At 38.3% G+C, this 18394-nt stretch overlaps 1 protein-coding gene across 3 annotated transcripts in view; it reads left to right on the top strand.

Moving 5' to 3' along the window:
• The window catches only part of LOC134541457 (roquin-1), an 80398-nt gene that overhangs the window by 22271 nt on the left and 39733 nt on the right, over positions 1–18394 (top strand). For all 3 annotated transcript variants that reach the window (XM_063384925.1, XM_063384926.1, XM_063384927.1), the window contains exons 8-11: positions 4231–4436; positions 6602–6770; positions 11685–11850; positions 13877–13993. In XM_063384925.1, coding sequence (XP_063240995.1) covers positions 4231–4436; positions 6602–6770; positions 11685–11850; positions 13877–13993 — 658 coding nt within the window. The remainder of the gene's footprint in view (positions 1–4230; positions 4437–6601; positions 6771–11684; positions 11851–13876; positions 13994–18394) is intronic.

Genomic DNA, 18394 nt, shown 5'->3' with positions numbered 1-18394 from the left:
TGCTTTAAAAGATCCTGGAATTTTTCTTGATTCTAAATTATTTTTTTCGTCAACATGTACATTTTTTAAATTCCTAGTTCTCGAAGAACACCTGCCCTAATTAAATATATTACTTACCATGCCATTAATTCAGATTCCAATATTTCTCTTTTCTTAGCAGATATTAGGTCAAAACTAGAATATCGTTCGGTAATATGGAACAACATTAATTCATCTCATATTGATAAAAATGAAAATATTCAAAACAAATGAATTAAAATTATTACTCAAAAATTCATTTCCCCCTCCTAAATTAACATCACTTTTTGATCGGCGTGCCCTCCTTGACCATATTTTTATTTCCAATTGTTATTCATCTAAAATCAATTGTAAATACATCTTAGATAATACTGGTTTAAGAGTTCCCCAGTATCTTAGTCGACTTGCTTCTACTTTCTGTACAATCAAGAGAAAAAATGATATTATTTTTAGATTAATAAGCAATTATAATAGATTAGACCCAATAGTAACAAGCTTAACCAATTAGTAAATTATTTTAGTAGCACTTGCAGTCAATTCTATTAACGGTGTATTCTAAATTCACTAATTTTCTGTATTTTTGAATATATTAATTTTTTTTGTTTTGTGTTCTTTGTCTGTTGTGTCTCTTGTGTATTGTGTTTGTTTCTCGTACCGTGCACACCCCTGTAATCTCTTCTCAGTGTGTTGGTGTGCATGTCACAATTTATAAATAAACAAATACAAAACTAAGAACTTATTTGCTACAGTAGCAGATACTTACGCTTGGATATAACGAACGTACATACGCTGTAATCTCAGTTTTACAAACCCTGCATTTAACAGAGCAGCGATTCTATGAACACACTCAGAAATTCGGAAATTTTTACACCAAAATGTAAATAATCAGGAAAATATTTGGAACAAAATCATATTGGAAGCTAGGAAATGTTAATTTGCGAATTTTGGACCATGTGTTAAAAGTAGGGATGGGCCGGTCAAATCCTCGATTCCCACCGAATCTCTAGTATTCGAAAGATTCGAAATTCGAGGGAAAAGATTTGGGATTCGAGGAAAAATATTGGTGTAAATGTAGTACTTTAAAAACTTAAATGCTTACAATTTACTTGGCCTAGGAACACATCCTATTGAGATACTGTAGAACCTCGTTAATACGTGATGGTCGGGACCGAGATAATCACGGATTACCGAATTTCACGCACTAGCGATTAAAAGCCCGGAAGGTCTTGTCAAGCTTCTCAGACACCGGCGTGCAGCTGGGTTAAGGCCAAGGTCATGTGACGTAACATCTCCCGAGGCTTCTGCGCCTTGGCAGCAGATGGATAAAAAATAGTAAACTCCCCATTATTCGTGTTAATTGGGACCTGCCGTTGCCCGGATAATTGAAATCCTGTAAAAAAAAAACATATACCTGGATAATCCTTTCACGGTAAGGGCCGGCCGTCTTCGAATTAGTGTCTTGGCTTAAAAAAATACAGCACTGCCTAGCCATTAGTTCACGGCCATTTACAACAGCTGAAGAGAGAAAGATAAGATCGTGCTGACCTTGCACACATAAATTTTGGGTAGGCGCACCCCCCCCCCCCCCCTTTTTTTTTTTGTACAGCCGAATGCCAGCCAGACATGTCACTCGCCAGGCGCCTGCCGTGCGTTGGCGGGTGGAAACTAACAAAGGGAGACGGGAAGCAGAAGTCAGGACACCCCCCTCAAGTTTAAAGAGTGACATGTGACAGCTGAAAGGGGGGCGACACAAAGGGTCGGTACAAACAGCGTTGCAGAGTTTGGCAGCTGCGATGGCTTGCAGTGTTTGCCGGCCGCCGGCCCGCGTGACGTTAATTTTAAGCGCTGACAATTTTTACTTCTCTTTTTTTTCTGCACTTTTAAATTATCCCGGATTATCCGATTCCCGAATAATCTGTACTGCAACATGTTTGTTTTGACAGTTTATTATTTATTATTATTTACGATTTATTTATTTTGTTTGCTCTATGTCTAATATTATTTATTTTCAGAAACGGCAATTTATTGTTATGTATGTCTATGGAAAAGTGACTCTTTGGATTTTACCGGACTATTTGAACTAGGTATTGTTGATACCCCTCTAAGGACTAATGAACTTGGAAACTGTAAACGGTAAAATTAACGCCGTGATTTTATAATGTAAATTATTATTTTAATATTTATTTATTTAAATTGTACGTGAAATTTTGCTATCCACGCAATTGTTGCGTTCGGATTTCACGTTTTTGTTAAGAAATTAAGTAACTGATTTTGGTTTTCGGCCAATCACAGGCTGCCATTTAAAAGTTGGTGCCGGGACGGCGGCGGCGTGGCATGTTCCTGCAGCTGCCGCGCGTTCCAAAAAAAAGAAGCTTTGTTTACTTGCGCCGTGCGGTATTGCCGTTTTCCAAGGTGCCCGATATTTTCGGGCACTGAAATACCCGCCCGGAATTTCGGGTATACTTGATACCCGAAACACTGCCCGAAATTTTGGGTACCCGACCATCCCTAGACGCATGTACTGATTTGGAAAACTTACTTTATATTCATGAACATGGCTGCATTGTCGCTACATTGGCATTAAATAAGGCACAAATCACAGATGTATTCTCAGAATATGCTAAAAAATAAAATAAAGCACATTTAGGATCTAGACTAGTAATATGAATCTTGTTTTTTTGAATAACTTTACCGAGAAATCTGTTAGTAATACAACAATAATGCCGACTTTCATCACAAGTTACGGTCTCACATGTAGTAATAACAATGAAATAATGAATGACAAAAATTAATACATTATACAATAAATTATTATTTTAATCACGATTCAATTTTAAATATTCTGATACACATTCTATTTATGAAATTTTTTAGGACCAAGTTTGGTTTGTGTAGACTACCAACGTTAAAATATTTATTATCTGAGAATTCCATGATGGCCAACCAATAATTTTGAGCAACACAAAAAATAACTAATATTAATATAAAGAATTTTAATGGGTAAACTAGAGAAAATACCCCGTCACTTTTAACTTCGGGCATATTAATCACTATGCTTTAGTGAGGCTTAATTTTAAAAGACGCACAACAATATTACTTATGGCCTAAAACCATTGAAGCTAAGATGGCGCCTTTCATTTTCCATTAAATATTTCAGGAAAGCGTTTATCTTCATTTGGGACTTTAAACAAATGTCAAGTTGGTAACTACAAAATATTGTTCCGTCGGATGTTGAATTTCGTTTTCCGATTTCCGTGGATACATGAATCACTGTACTCACAGATAATGCCTGAATGCCTTAAATCCACCAAGTCGGATTCTACAGCAATTGATGAAGTGACCAGATTCTTACGTGATCCTACAGTTAACCCAGAAATAAACATCCTCGAATACTGGAAAACTCAGTCTGCGTGTTCAACCAGGGTACATAAACTGTCCAAAAAATATTTGTGTTTACCACCTGCGACAGTGTTCTCTGAACGTTTGTTCAGCCCTGCAGGAAACATATGTGACCAAAAACGGAATCGTCTTGATCCAAACCGTGTCAAAATCCTTGTTTTTTTAAATAAAAATTTAAAGGGTTAAATAATTCTGCATAATGTTTAATTTTTTCTCTTAACTTATAAATTATTTTATAATCAACCCATGAGATCTGGATTCGGATTCGAGGTGTGGATTCTAGGTACTGTTTGGGATTCGAATTCAAGATTCGGATTCGGGAAAAATGGGATTCGACCCATCACTAGTTAAAAGTTTTGAATATGTTTCTCATGATTAGCATCTCGCATTTATACTAAAAAGTTTTCTAAGAATTGAGCTAGCCAACAAAATTATTATTTTTTGTATTAACTATCTATTTAACCATTTTTACTTGAGGTATTTTGTGATATTACAAATAGGTTATCTACCTCTTGATATTTTGATTTCACAAGAGGGTACGAACTATGGAAACTGCTAAAGCCATTTGTGGAATTGTGTTACCATCATTGCTTTAGTTGTTGCAAGGCATTTAATCACATTTATTTGGCCTTGCAAACCTGTTCAACACTTGGTCATAATTGGATTAATAAGAAAGTGCTTTAAACAATGCTGCTGTAGTCAGTAAAGAAACGGCATCGTTGATTATGTTTTTTTCACAGTAATCAATATTTAAAAAAATAATGTAGAATGAAAACAAATATTATAATAATTTCTTATCTTTTTTTTTTCTAGATACCGAGCGAAGAGCCGGAAAGCTGTTCTCAGGAACGCCAACAGCAGCGGCAAAGTGAACGACGTGGCAGTTTTGCAGAACGACGTTCAGAGTTCTGCGTTGCTGACTAACGACAAAGTGTTTGTGCAGACGGACGACATGTTGTATTCGACGACGACCCCCACCATCACCCCAGCACCGTTTGATGGGTCCACTCTGAGAGAGGGTGAGTTGTGTCCTTTTTACTTTCTGTATTTTTTATACCAAAATTGAAATTTTGCTGTTGATTGCTAGTCACAGTTTAAATAACATACAAAAAAAATAGTGCGTGGAGTCCCTCCGCGTGGAAGAAGTGAAACTTCGTAATGTGGAAATGAAAATAGGAAGGGATAGAAATTGATTTTTAGTGAAATCATATTGTATCAAATCAAACTAAAAAAAAACAAGTAAATGGAATAATGAATATTATAAATTAAAATAGAACAATAAAATAGAACAACCTTAACGTATTTCAGCTAATTTCACGACGCTCACACTGTTAACTTCGCTGCATAGCAAGAATACCACGCGCATGTGCTTGGAATATTGGACGCTACTCGTTGCTAACGCTCGCGCTGGCCTTAACAGGTATACTACACGCATGTGTTCGAGTGCCACGCATTCACTCTCGCTCTGTCTCTTTCTATTCCCCCTCCCCAGGAGCGTTGAATGTTTAACGCAACAGTGCTTTCATACTCCCTCCATGGTAGCGTTAAACGTTTAACGCAACTTTGTTGGAAGTCGCATTAGAAGTTTCACTTCAACTACTAAATTATGTTAAGGAAAAACTTTTCTTTTATCACAGAAGTAACAGTCTTACAGAAATAATTTTTATTTTTATGTTCCTTTTTTATTTTATGTAATATTTAATGGTTGATTTTAATATTAAAGTTTTTTTTGTTTTGTTTTATTAGCTGTAATGTAACCCTGAATGTTTCTTGATGTAGTAAAATTTCATGAAAACGTTCTTAGAGAAAAACCTTAAGAACCTTGCAGAAAACCTGGAATTCTGATTTGCCAGAAGAGCGACGACCACCCTGGTAATGTATGGTGAGAAATGCTTACAGATAACTAGTGGTGAAAACTCTTTTCTGCAGTTACGCCTTACCGGACATATTGTGGCGCAGCCTGATTGAATTTTCAGTTCTGAGAGCTTTGTCTTGATGGTAACGTGAACATTTGAAAATGGACTTCTCGGTAGATCTGAAACGTGTCGCTCTCCCGAGCTCTCTCTCTTTCGTGGGGTGTGAGGACGCGGGTAGACGGATGTCGGGGAGGCTTCCCTGGCAGGGTCTGGCCTTTTCTGTGGCCGGGTGTGGGCGTGTTCGGAGCTCTCTGTCGGTGATGGGTCGTGATGTCCCAAGTTCCGGACCCAGTTGACCTCATTGACATTTTTAACCCTTTGTTTTATAGTGGTATTTCTACGATACCACTTTGAGAAAAATGTTACTATTCGCAATGTTTCAGTGGTATCGCCGAAATACCTCGCGTGAGAAAGCCTTGTGCTGCTATCCGGCGATCCTAACAAGAACAAGCAGCATTGGCTGCTTTATAATTTTTCCTTCCGCCACGTCTGCTAAATGTTGCACACTAGATTCTAATTTGTTTTTAATATATTTCTGTGTGCCTCAAAGGGTTTTAAAGTGAAACTCCTTTGCTGAAGGGGGCTACAATCCCGAGCGTCACGAAAATTCCGATCGCACAAGGAGAATGTTTAGGCACAAGTTTTGGGGTAAACGGAAGAGGAAGGGAATCCTCTGTTTTATTAATTAAAAAAAAAATTGGACTAAAAATAAAAGCATAAAATCTTGTATCTAATAATGGTGTTTAATAGTAAAAAAAAAAAAAAAGAACCTACAGTGGCCAGTGAAGCTTGGGATTAATTGCACCTAGTTAGTAGTTGCCACAGCCGTCACCCAGGGCCGGTGCAAGGTAAATTGGCGCCCTAGACGAAAAACCTTACCACCCACCCCCCCTCCCGCCGGACACCCCAAAAAAAATTTTCCTTGCCTTAAAATACATTGCGTAAGCCTAAGATTTTGTCAACAATCAAATGTAAGCAGAATTGTGTTTTTTTTTTTTTTTTTACTTTTTTACTTAGGTATTACAAATCATAAACAGGTCACCGTGGACTTTAAATAATTACTTATATCAATATAAACATTCCGAACTGTTACAAAAATCCATTTTAGTCTAGTTTCAATAATCGTTAAACACGTCACATCGGCTGTTTGTGTGTCGTGCTGCGCCACCCCCAGCTACTTGGCGCCCCGGGCGGTCGGCTAGTTTGCCTGTACGGACACGCCGGCCCTGCCATCGCCTGCTGACGTGGCGGTGCTCGTCTCTGCGCAGGGTTCATGCCCAACAGCGTCCCGCTCCACGTGCCGCCGCCCGTCCCCACGGCCACGGTGAGGCCTCCCGCCGTGCCCCACGCGGGGCTCGAGTACCAGTACGGGGGCTCCGTGTACCAGCCCTCGCAGCAGCAGATCTTCACGTCCACCTTCGCGCCGGACATTTACAGGTACATACGTGGCGCTCTTCCGCCCGGCTTTACCGAGCCGCGCGACGCGTGCCGCAATCCAGCAGCGCACAGTCGAACCTCCTCGCTGAAACGCGTGCGCGATGTTAAGAGGTCGACGCTCGCTGCTACCGGACATATACAGGTGCGTGACGCTCTTCCGCCTGGCTTTACCGAGCCGCGCGACGCGTGCCGGAATCTAGCAGCGTACAGTCGAACCTCGCTGGAACGCGTACGCGATGTTACGAGGTCGACGCTCGCTGCTACCGGACATTTACAGGTACGTGGCACTCTTCCGCCCGGCTTTTCGAGCCGCGTAACGCGTGCCGGAAGCTAGCGCACAGTCGAACCTCGCTGAAACGCGTACACAATGTTACGAGGTCGACGCTCGCTGCTACAGGACATTTACAGGTACGTGGCACTCTTCCGCCCGGCTTTACGAGCCGCGTGACGCGTGCATGAATCTAGCGTACAGTTGAACCTCGCTGAAACGTGTGCACGATGTTACGAGGTCGACGCTCTCTGCTACCGGACATTTACAGGTACGTGGGGCTCTTCCGCCCGGCTTTACGAGCCGCGTAACGCGTGCCGGAATCTAGCGTACAGTTGAACCTCGCTGAAATGCGTACACAATGTTACGAGGTCGACGCTCACTGCTACCGGACATTTACAGGTACGTGGCTCTCTTCCGCCCGGCTTTACGAGCCGCGTAACGCGTGCCGGAATCTAGCGTACAGTTGAATCTCGCTGAAACGCGTACACGATGTTACGAGGTCGACGCTCGCTGCTACAGGACATTTACAGGTGTGTGGCGCTCTTCCGCCCGGCTTTACGAGCCGCGTGGCGCTCTTCCGCCCGGCTTTACGAGCCGCGTGACGCGTGCCGGAATCTAGCGCACAGTTGAACCTCGCTGAAAAGCGTACACGATGTTACGAGGTCGACGCTTGCTGCTACCGGACATTTACAGGTACGTGGCGCTCTTCCGCCTGGCTTTATGAGCCTCGTAACGCGTGCCGGAATCTAGCGTACAGTTGAATCTCGCTGAAACGCGTACACGATGTTACGAGGTCGACGCTTGCTGCTACCGGACATTTACAGGTACGTGGCGCTCTTCCGCCCGGCTTTACGAGCCGCGTGACGCGTGCCGGAATCTAGCGCACAGTTGAACCTCGCTGAAAAGCGTACACGATGTTACGAGGTCGACGCTCACTGCTACCGGACATTTACAGGTACGTGGCGCTCTTCCGCCCGGCTTTACGAGCCGCGTAACGCGTGCCGGAATCTAGCGTACAGTTGAATCTCGCTGAAACGCGTACACGATGTTACGAGGTCGACGCTCGCTGCTACAGGACATTTACAGGTGTGTGGCGCTCTTCCGCCCGGCTTTACGAGCCGCGTGACGCGTGCCGGAATCTAGCGCACAGTTGAACCTCGCTGAAAAGCGTACACGATGTTACGAGGTCGACGCTTGCTGCTACCGGACATTTACAGGTACGTGGCGCTCTTCCGCCTGGCTTTATGAGCCGCGTAACGCGTGCCGGAATCTAGTAGCGCACCGTCGAACCTCGCTGAAACACGTACGCAATGTTACAAGGTGGACGCTCGCCGCTCGGTTTGCTCGTCCGCCGTCGCACGGGAACGGCAGACTTGCTCGGCCACCCCATGTCTGTTCTTAAACGCGGAAAACAAGTCTTCGTTGACTGCATCGTTTGTAACGTGGTGTTATTTGTTAGCGGGAATCGTCGGGAAAGTCGAATGCTATCATTGAAGGGTGTGAAGTTACTAGTGTTTTGTCATCTTTCACTGTCGGTAAATTTGTTTTTGGTATTGGCGAGAGGTTTCCTGATACCGAAGATTTGCGGCTAAAGTTAAAACATTTTAGGGGTACAAAAAATTAAGTGGGAGCTTTTTATGTTGATAGATGAATTTGAGCTTTTGATCAAAATTCATATATTATTCTAAAAGATTCACTCTTTTGATATGAGCTGTGAAGGTGTAGGAATCTTAACTTTTGACTTATTGTATTTCATCATTTTTCGACTGTTAAATATGAATATCAAATTATTTGCGAATACACATAGTAAATTCAATAAGTAAGCATGAGAATTAGAACCCCAAAAAAAAAACATTATATATATTTTCACAACATTAACAACTTCGGAAAATTAGACAAGTAATAAAGTGAAAGATTGGTAAAGTTAATTCAGCTGAAATAATTATGTATAAGGAAAATGTTTGTTATAATATTAGTTATAAAATATTTTTTTTTTTTTTTTTTTTTTTAATTAGGCAGCTAACAATTAATTAACCAACCAACCTTTCATTTCAGTTCCTATTCATCTATTTTCCACAACCTGCTACTCTGCATATTGATCCAAAATATTTTGGCTAACAGCAAAATATCATGAAATCCATTGCAATCTATTTTACGAAAAATTTTAATTTTTTTTTTAACGCTGTATTCACAAATTAGTGATTGAATGATTTCATATTTACATGTTTAAATCATAGATATTCACGAGTTTTCGTTAACGGCCATCAGGTAAATTGTATATTATTTCAGCAATATTATAAAAACAATTTTTTGCTGATTTCTTCTGGAATCTTAAACTATTATTTACATTTTTTTTATATATTTATGAGTCGCAACTTCTGTTTCGCCATAAATATATACAGCAAATAAGCTATGTTAGATTAATTGTGATTGATTTATATGGTGTTGAAACTATGACCATTACTTCTTTTTGTGCCCATCTCAATAGTGTGTCTGTGTTTTGCTGTGTTGTAGTCCATGGTTATTGATTTTCCCCGCCCCCCGCTCCCTATTTCTGATGCGTGTATTGATATAAAATATAAATAATATTTTGTTTCAAAGTTTTGTAATGACAAATTTGCCATGATTTTAATTGTTTATGCAATTTTTCCTTTACTGTTTAGTGAGACATTAGTGAAAAAAAAAAAACTTTGAATACTTGTTGCATGTTTGGAATGTTCCTTTTTTTAATTTATTTTTATTTTGAAGCCCCATTAAAACATCAAAAAATGGTGTTCATATTGCAGAAAGTCTTAACCTAAACAATAAACATTGGTATAAGACAAACTCACGAGGTATGCTATGTCCAATATTCATAAGGAAACAAATATTCACTATTTCGAGTGTTAGTATTTCAGGTCGAGTATAATATGAATAGTTTATCATTTGTATTAGAAAATTAGAATATTCACATAGGCCTACAGATTATAGATTCAAAAAATATTTTTTTAAGATATTTTGTTCTTAAAGTAAAAATGTTGATATTGTCTCTCCATTTGTGTATGATCTCACAATTAATCTGGGCTCGTATGTTAGAGATGTTAAAAAATTTTAAGAACTTGTACGGTACATATTTTTAAGTACTTGTTGCTTAATTATCTTAAAAAGAAGTTATAATTACGACTGGCCGAGAGGGCAGTGCAGTTTGGGGTAAAAATCATTTTAAAATTTACCATCAGTATTTATTGAGTGTTAATTTACCAAACCACAATCAGAACTTAGCTTTCTAGAATCCGGTGGAAATAAAATACCATATCCACCCGAATGCTATACAAGGATTTTTCGCAAGCTCGGACCATAAAAAATTTCAAATTTTTCCTTTGAGGTGTCATTTTTAATTTTAATTATTGATATTTTTTCTTGCTTGTCACTTTTGTTTATGCTAAGCTATATTAAGGACCATTTATTCACTAACAACAATAACTGCATTGTAATTATATGGATAAACTTGACATGTAAAGTCCTGACATTGGTCCACCATGTACACTGTGCATTAGTGTATGCTTGAATGAGAAACATTTTTGTAATAAGAAATTTAAAAAAAAAAGAGCATGTGTACCTAACTCAGTACATGTGGTAGAAGTGAAAATTCTTTAGCAATTCAAACCTCAATTCATAAGTATCATAAGTATATTGTAAGGGGTAAAATGGCAGAGAGAGAAAGATTAATTTGTGTTAACTAACTAAATGTGAAATTTATATCAGGTTGCTGCGGAAAATACAAGAACTGTCTTATCAGCGCTTTCTACACTGCTGGATGAACAAGGAGGAACGTGAGCGTGCTGATAACAAGTATAAAATTTAAGGCATTCACAGCTGACTGTATAGGAAACAAGCCCATGTGCACTCACTCAGTCTTATTCTTTCGTTCATCTATCTCTCTCGGTTAATTATTTTGTTTTTTTTTGGGCGGGGCACGAATCATCGAACGGCAGCGGAGAACGAAAACGAGCCCAGCAGCGTATATGACATAGTGCTCACTTCGTATCTCTTTGGCCAAGTACCTTTCCTCTGTCCTTTTCGCATCAGGAATGCAACACAACAATGTTTCACGAAAAAGGTTGCATCACGAATCCGGCCTTGAAAGTTTACTCTCGTGTCGCGCCCAAAGAAATTTTTACTTCGAAAAAAATTTTAAAAATTGTTAGGCGAGCAAAATTAAAAACGGTATGCAACTAGCTGGTCTTGCAAGTGCTAATTAGTTGGACGGTCTCCGGGTAAAAGGTAACAAGTCAAGAATTCACTTTTTGCAGGAGAAACAAAAAGAAAACTCTTAGATGAGAATTGAATTTAAATACTTAAAAAAAAAATTCTTGCATTATTCTTTTATTTACCAACATATTTACCAACATAGTTTGCCAATGATCAAAAAAATGCATTACATATTCTAAGTATACTTAAAGAGTTTGTCGCTGGAATGAACTAAAAAATTCACCAAAAATGTGACTTGTTACCCTTTTTCACCCGGAGACCGTCCAGTTCATCGTTTGCGGGTGCGTGGGGGAGGGGGGGGGGAAGCTTGCCGGTGCTGTTCTTTGTTCCGCCTTCCGGCTCGGGGCCCCGGCGGGAAGTCCTGACCACCGTGCGTGTGTGTGTGCTTGCAGCACGGCGCCGCACGGGGGAGTGGTCCTGGGCCAGCAGGCGCAGGTGTTCCCGCGCACGGACCCCGTGCCGGAGCACGCCCGCCCCCCCGCCTGGGAGCTGCTGGCCAAGCCGGCCGCCGTCCAGCCGCAGCAGCCGTCCTGGGTCCTGTCCTCGGCCGTCGCCAAGGTCCGCTCGCGCCGTCCCGCCGACGACCGTAGAAACCACAGTGGAATCCCGCCGATGCGACTCCCCCCTTCTGATGCGTCCGTTCCGTTTATACGCGACCGTTTTTCGAGAAACCGTGAAAAATTTGAGCAGAGAAAGTTGAAAAAAATTGCTAAATTGGCCCGAATTCTCTATTGCGACCATTCCGTTTATAAGTCCGTTTTTTCCGGAAACCGTGAGGGGTCGTATCAGTGGGATTCTACTGTAGTTACGGGCCAGATTCAAATCCTAGAGAGTACCTCGAACATACCCCCTCAACTCTGAATCTAGGTGTTTCTCAAATGCCAAAAATAAATTAATGTACAATAAATTAAAAATAATAAATGTGATGTTTGAAACATTCTACCCTTTAAATGCATATTGATCCAAAAAAAAAAAAAATTGTGAAATGCAAATTACTGTGAGAAATGTGAATCTTTTTTAAAAATGCACCATTCCCAAATTAGGGATTGATTGAGCTCAGATTCACATATTTAAACCTTAGTTTGTTATTCTTGTGTTTTTGTTGTTAATGACAGTCAGGTAAATTGTATTTTAGTTCAGCAATATTATTAACTCAATTTCTGCTAATTTTGTCTAGAATCTTAAACAATTTTATACTTTTTTTATTTTTTTCATATATTCTTGAGTCACAATGTCCATTTCATCATAGATATTTACAAGTAAGCTTCTACTGTATCACATGGTGTTAGATTGGTTGTGACTATTGATTTATACGCCTTTAAAACTATCACAGTTATTACTTTTAATGCCCATCTCAATGGAATGTCTGTGTTTTGTAGTGATGTAGTCCAAGTTTGTTGACTTTTTTCTCCTAATTCTTGTGCGAGTGACAAATAATATTTTGTTTTCAAGTTGGAAATTATAAATATGCAGTGTTTTGAATCGTTTTCATGATTTTTCCTGTTACTGTTTAGCGAGATAGTAGTGGGGAAAAAAAACTTTGAATACTTGTTGCATGTTGGAAAAGTTGCTTATTATTCATATTTTTGATTATAAAGTCCCGTTAAACATTACAAAAGGGTATTTATATTGCCCAGATGACTTAATTTCATCAGTGAATGTTTGTGTACAACAACAATCTTATGAGGCAAGCTAAGTCAAATATTCGTAAACAAATGTAATTCACTATTTCAAAGTGTTAGTATTTGATGTCAGATCAAATACGTTTAGTTTATTATTTGTATTAAAAAATTTGAATATTGGCACAGGCCTAGCTAATGCTGTAACTCAATGGGAGGTGGTGACCTTTGTAAGTTTCCTGCATTATGCATGCCCCAAATCAGTATTTTCACGTGCTGAGACATATGGCTTGAACAGTAGCTGATTGGTTCATTTAATTTTTGAAACAAAGGATGTAAAACAAATTGACCGTTAGTTAAAAAATGAATGAGGAGTGACTTCGTAATTGATTTGACACACTTTCCCGCTGTGGTGGATTCAGGGCCGGATTTAGGGGAGGGCAACCGGGGCAGAAAGCCCCGGGGCCTCCACAAACGGAGGGCCCCCACAATAGATACCCCACAATAGAGACTTCGGAAAAAAATGTTCCGACAAGTAAACACTAGTAAACATCTTTTCCTTTGATATTCTTTTTTTCGCTGTTTTACCTTTACCTACAGTACTTTGTACATACATGATTATATTATTGTTAAACATTCACAGAAATATTCATTAACACTAAAATTTAATTTCATATAATTCTTGTCTCCGATTATATGTATGTATGTTATTTAAATACTAAGAGAATCTACTTGATTTCACAATGAATTATTTATTGGAAAACTGGACTGAAAAAAATTGTTCATTTTATTTGTAAAATAATTTGGGGCCAGGGGGCCTCCGCTCCTCTGTTGCCCCGAGGCCTCCAGACCTCTAAATCCAGCCCTGGGTAGATTCACATTGGGATTCGAAACAAAAATTTTTTTTGGCAGAGTGCTGACGTTTCTAAACGGCAGATTGTGAATCGCTTTGCTTCCCCCTGCAGAGGGCAGTGCCGAGCCTGGCGGCTCTGCAGCAGCGGAAGCAAGAGATAATCTTGCAGCTGGAGAAGATGGTGGGCAAATCCGCGGCTTCTGCCATCACGAGCTCTGCGTGCAGGGTGGTGAGTGTCGCAAACCAAGATTAACGTAGCAGTTTTTAAAACAAATGTATGTTGGCGATAGGTAGAATCCATTTTTTTTCTTCTCAAATCTGTATCTTTAAAAGTGACCTGAATCCGAATATAGTTTTCAAAAGTCAGGAATTAAATAATACTTGAGCTAAAATATGTAAATTAAAATTTTGAATAAACATTAATTCATTAATATCTTTTTCAAATAAAAAATTCCTTTTTTGAATACAGATTTGATTGACCTATCCCTAATATAAATGTGAATTTTGAAATAAAGATATAAATAAATAAAAAAATGTAAAACTTTTTTGGCATGATGAGTAGTGTTGGGCCGATTCCTAAAATATACCGATTCCGATTCCATTTTCGATTCTTAAATTAAAGGGTCGATTCTTCGAATCCGATTCCGATTCCTTAATTTTTATCTGACCATGTTCAACAGAGTAATATACTCAGAAAAAAAAGGTTGTTTATGATTTTAAAAATGTAATTGCGTTGTGTTTTATTTTCTGTGCAGAAATTAACATTATATACAGCTTATATAATGTTAAAAAGTATGTTCATTACCATCAAGTTACGCTACCTTGAATTTCTAGCACAAATTGGCCTTTTAACCTTGCATATAGTTAGACGAAACACGTGTTCAAACACTGCCAATAATCAAAGATGTCTTATGACGTAAATTGTAAATAATGTTATAACTTAACCAACTTTAGATACCTTACATTATCAACTCAATTAATTAATTGTAAAAAAAGAGGTTTGTAAGGTTAGGTTAAGAATTTTATTTTCAAGCACAACTAAACAATGATCCAAATAAAATGACAATATAACCTCTATTATACATATTTCAAGGGACCAGGGCGAAAAATAAATAAAAAGAGGGAAATGTAAAAATAAAACTTTATTATCTCATTATGACAGAAATGACAAGAAACAAATTGCACCACACTAAAATAAAATGTCAGAGATGCATACGTTTTAATATATTACCTAGAAATTAATTATCTCACTTGGTGAAAAGAATAAATCCATCCAGTCTTGCAGTTCTTCACAACCGTAAAGAGAAAATAAATTTTCGGTTCTTGAGTAAGAAAGTTTTGTGCATGTTTTAGCATCTCAAAATTTCCACATTTTATGGTGAGATTTTCTTACTCAAAATATTTAAACTCTTCAAATAATCGCGTGTTAACATTTAATTCATTTCAGAAATTTATCGGAAACAATTCTGTTAAACTAACACAACTTTCAAAAGATTGTTTATGTTTGTTAATAATAATTTACGAACGTTTCAGCAGCAATGTTTGGAAATTCAGATTAGCCAACTGCCTTTCCAAAATATATCTAATGTAAAACGAGCATCCATAGAGTAAGTAAAGGCGAGCATCGCTGAACACGCACAAGAACGCCGATTTACAGCAATTTGGTTATGTTGCTTTTAAAATTATTTTAATATGGTCGCAGTAATCCACTGTGAATTTGGGTAAAATCAAATCTCATTCAAAAATTATTTCATTTTAGTTCTTTAAAGTTTAAAGTGCAGAGATGTGAAACATCTTAATTTTCACGTTCATGTCACCATAAATTTGGTTCATGGTCGTATGGTTTACCATGGCAGGTAGCACAAACAAAAAATTAGGTTGTTGACAATGGCAAATGTAGCTGCCATGATCAAATAGTTAACGTTTACATTATTTTACTTGCCGTTTACATTTACATAATTTTCTTTAAACATTTTTGGTTTTGTCTAATTATTTTTGAAGGTTTACTATTAAATACAGTGCTGCTGCAACGTAATTTCCGAAAAATGCTTTAGCTTAAAGCGGGAAAGTAGATACTGCATTTGTACTGTAGGGAAAATGGCGGTGCAAGTAAATAAATACGTCAATCACCGTAATTCGTATATCAGTTCCGTAATAAAAGATTGTATTATGTATTTTAAAATTTATATTTGCATGCATTTTAATAATTTACGTTGCGTAGGAGATGTATTTTGCAAACTTAAAAACAACGTAGGAATCGGTCATGGTCGATTCCAAAACCATTGTATTCTGAATCCCACGATTATACAGGAATCGGTGAAACCGACCGATTCCGGAATCGGAATCGACCCATCACTAATGATGAGTTTACAGTTTGATATTGTAAGGTATACCATCTCGTGGCCCACGCTACCTAAGTATATAAATATCTATATATTTACATGTATATTTTTTATTTTTTTTTTATTTTTTTTGAATTGTTAATCATAATGTGTTAAATCAATAAATTGATGCGTTTGTGAAGTATGGTTGCCTGAAGGACATATGACGCATCAAGTAAGCAAATAAATGCCTAGATATCAGAATTTTGATCCCGCAGAAGAAAAGCATAAATATTTGAAGTTGGTGTACCTTGTAAAATAATTGTAATTTGTTTAAAGTGACAAGTAATGTAAAAGATCGGTTAGCTTTGAAAGTTTAACATTTTTTTTTGGCCATAATTAATCTGTTTTCAACATGATAACTTTTGAACCCTTTGTAGTCCTTATTTAACGTGCCTTTAAATAATTTGCGATCGTCACTGGTGATGGAGGAGCATAGTTTAGGTAATTTATAAATTTAACGTAAGTTAGATTAAAAGTAAAATATAGGTTGTCGGGTATCTATTTAAAGCTTATTTTTTTTGGTACATTTTTGTTCTCTTAGTAAATTTCTGTAACTCCCGCGGTTTTAGACATATTTAATGTGGAATTTCTTTTTGAATTTAAGCAATCTGGGACAAAGATTCTTGTAGTCGCGACAGGCTGGCACCGGTGCGTCCGGTCAGCGTTTTCTTAGAATTGTGTGGCGACTCGGCTCATATAACTGTTTCGGCGTGCTCGTCGCTGGTTGGCTGTGGAGGTTTGCGAGAAGGGGAAGGGAGAATTTTGTTAGTTAGTTACTCCGCGACTGGAGCCTCGAGGGGAGGCTTTTTTTTGAAAATGGGGATTTTTGAATAAGAGGAGCAGGTGATTGGTGGCAATCACCGTCCGATATGGCAGAGTGATTTAGGTGTAAGTTACTACTCAGTGCGCCTAGCATAATCGTGTATTTAAAGGAGAATTTTGCGAAGGGTTCAAAAGGTAGTGTGTTTGGCTTGGTGCGCGAGGGTGGAAGTTGGGTAGAAAATGGAGGATGGCGAAAGAGACTGGCACGGATTCGACGAGGTCTCCTCTTTGTTTTTTTAACCGTGGCTCGTAATATCGGGACGCCCTCTAACGGAGTATCATCTGAAGTTGGCGGTAGAGATATTTATTTCAGTTTCGCGTGATGTAAAACAGAAACAATCAAAGCTGACTGATCGAGCGTGGTGCCTACTTGAAAGTGAAAGCTTCCTGAATAAAATAAAATAATGCCAGTAACAACATTATTTTATTTAAATATCTAATTCCTTTTATTTATTTTCCGCGGCGCGAACCCCACGAGAACCCTGAGATAAGAAAGTCGACTCAATGCCGCGAGCAGCAACAAGAACCCTCAAAGTGTTTTTCATGATTTAATGAAACCTGAGAGTGCATAATAAATAAGGGCCACGTTACAATATTAATAGCCTCTAACCTGCAATAGTCAGGGAAAAAATATAATAAAATGTCTAAAGCGATCTACTACCAATGTAGTAGTTGATTCCTTATTGCCAATATCAATTCTTAACCTCTATTATGACTCTGGATAGTAGATTTAAAAAATTTGTTGTTTAAAAATTAATTACAAAATATTTCATGTTTCGTGTGACAGCTACGGAAATTAAGTATTTGTCTAATATTGTTTTAAAATAAATTAAGTAAGTAAATGAAAGACCACACATTTTTAAGTACAATATGCACTATTTTGTGCTCTACTAAGTACTAACAGAACGGATAAACCTAGTGCCTGACTGCTGTTGCTGATTGTAAATCTTAGTAGCTTGTTTGTCTCCATTTTAAAGAAAAAAGGCACCCGCATTTAGTGTCTCTCATCACTGTCACAATGTCAGGAGGACAGCGCGCACTCGCGACCCAAATAAGGTCCAAAACTCATGGAGCTGCAAGAATGTTAAACAAATATATTTTATCGAGCACTTGTGCCTATTCCTGCATGTTAACGGGTGAACCCATTTTTCTTAGAACTATACATTCCTGACTCACGCTACCAACCTGATGGAAGCAAAAGTTGGTGCATCTCAAAAAATTTCTCTCTCTTTCTCTCTCTTTATCTCTCTTTCTCTCTTTCTCTCTCTCTCTTTCTCTATCTTTCTCTCTTTCTCTTTCTCTCTCTCTCTTTCTCTATCTTTCTCTCTTTCTCTCTCTCTCTTTCTCTCTCTCTCTTTCTCTCTCTTTTTCTCTCTCTCTTTCTCTCTATCTCTCTCTCTCTTTCTCTCTCTCTCTCTTTCTCT

Source organism: Bacillus rossius, chromosome 18 (assembly GCF_032445375.1).
Source record: "Bacillus rossius redtenbacheri isolate Brsri chromosome 18, Brsri_v3, whole genome shotgun sequence".
Lineage (NCBI taxonomy): Eukaryota > Metazoa > Arthropoda > Insecta > Phasmatodea > Bacillidae > Bacillus > Bacillus rossius.
The sequence above is the reverse complement of the archived record's forward strand: the minus strand, read 5'-3'. Positions and strand labels throughout refer to the sequence as shown.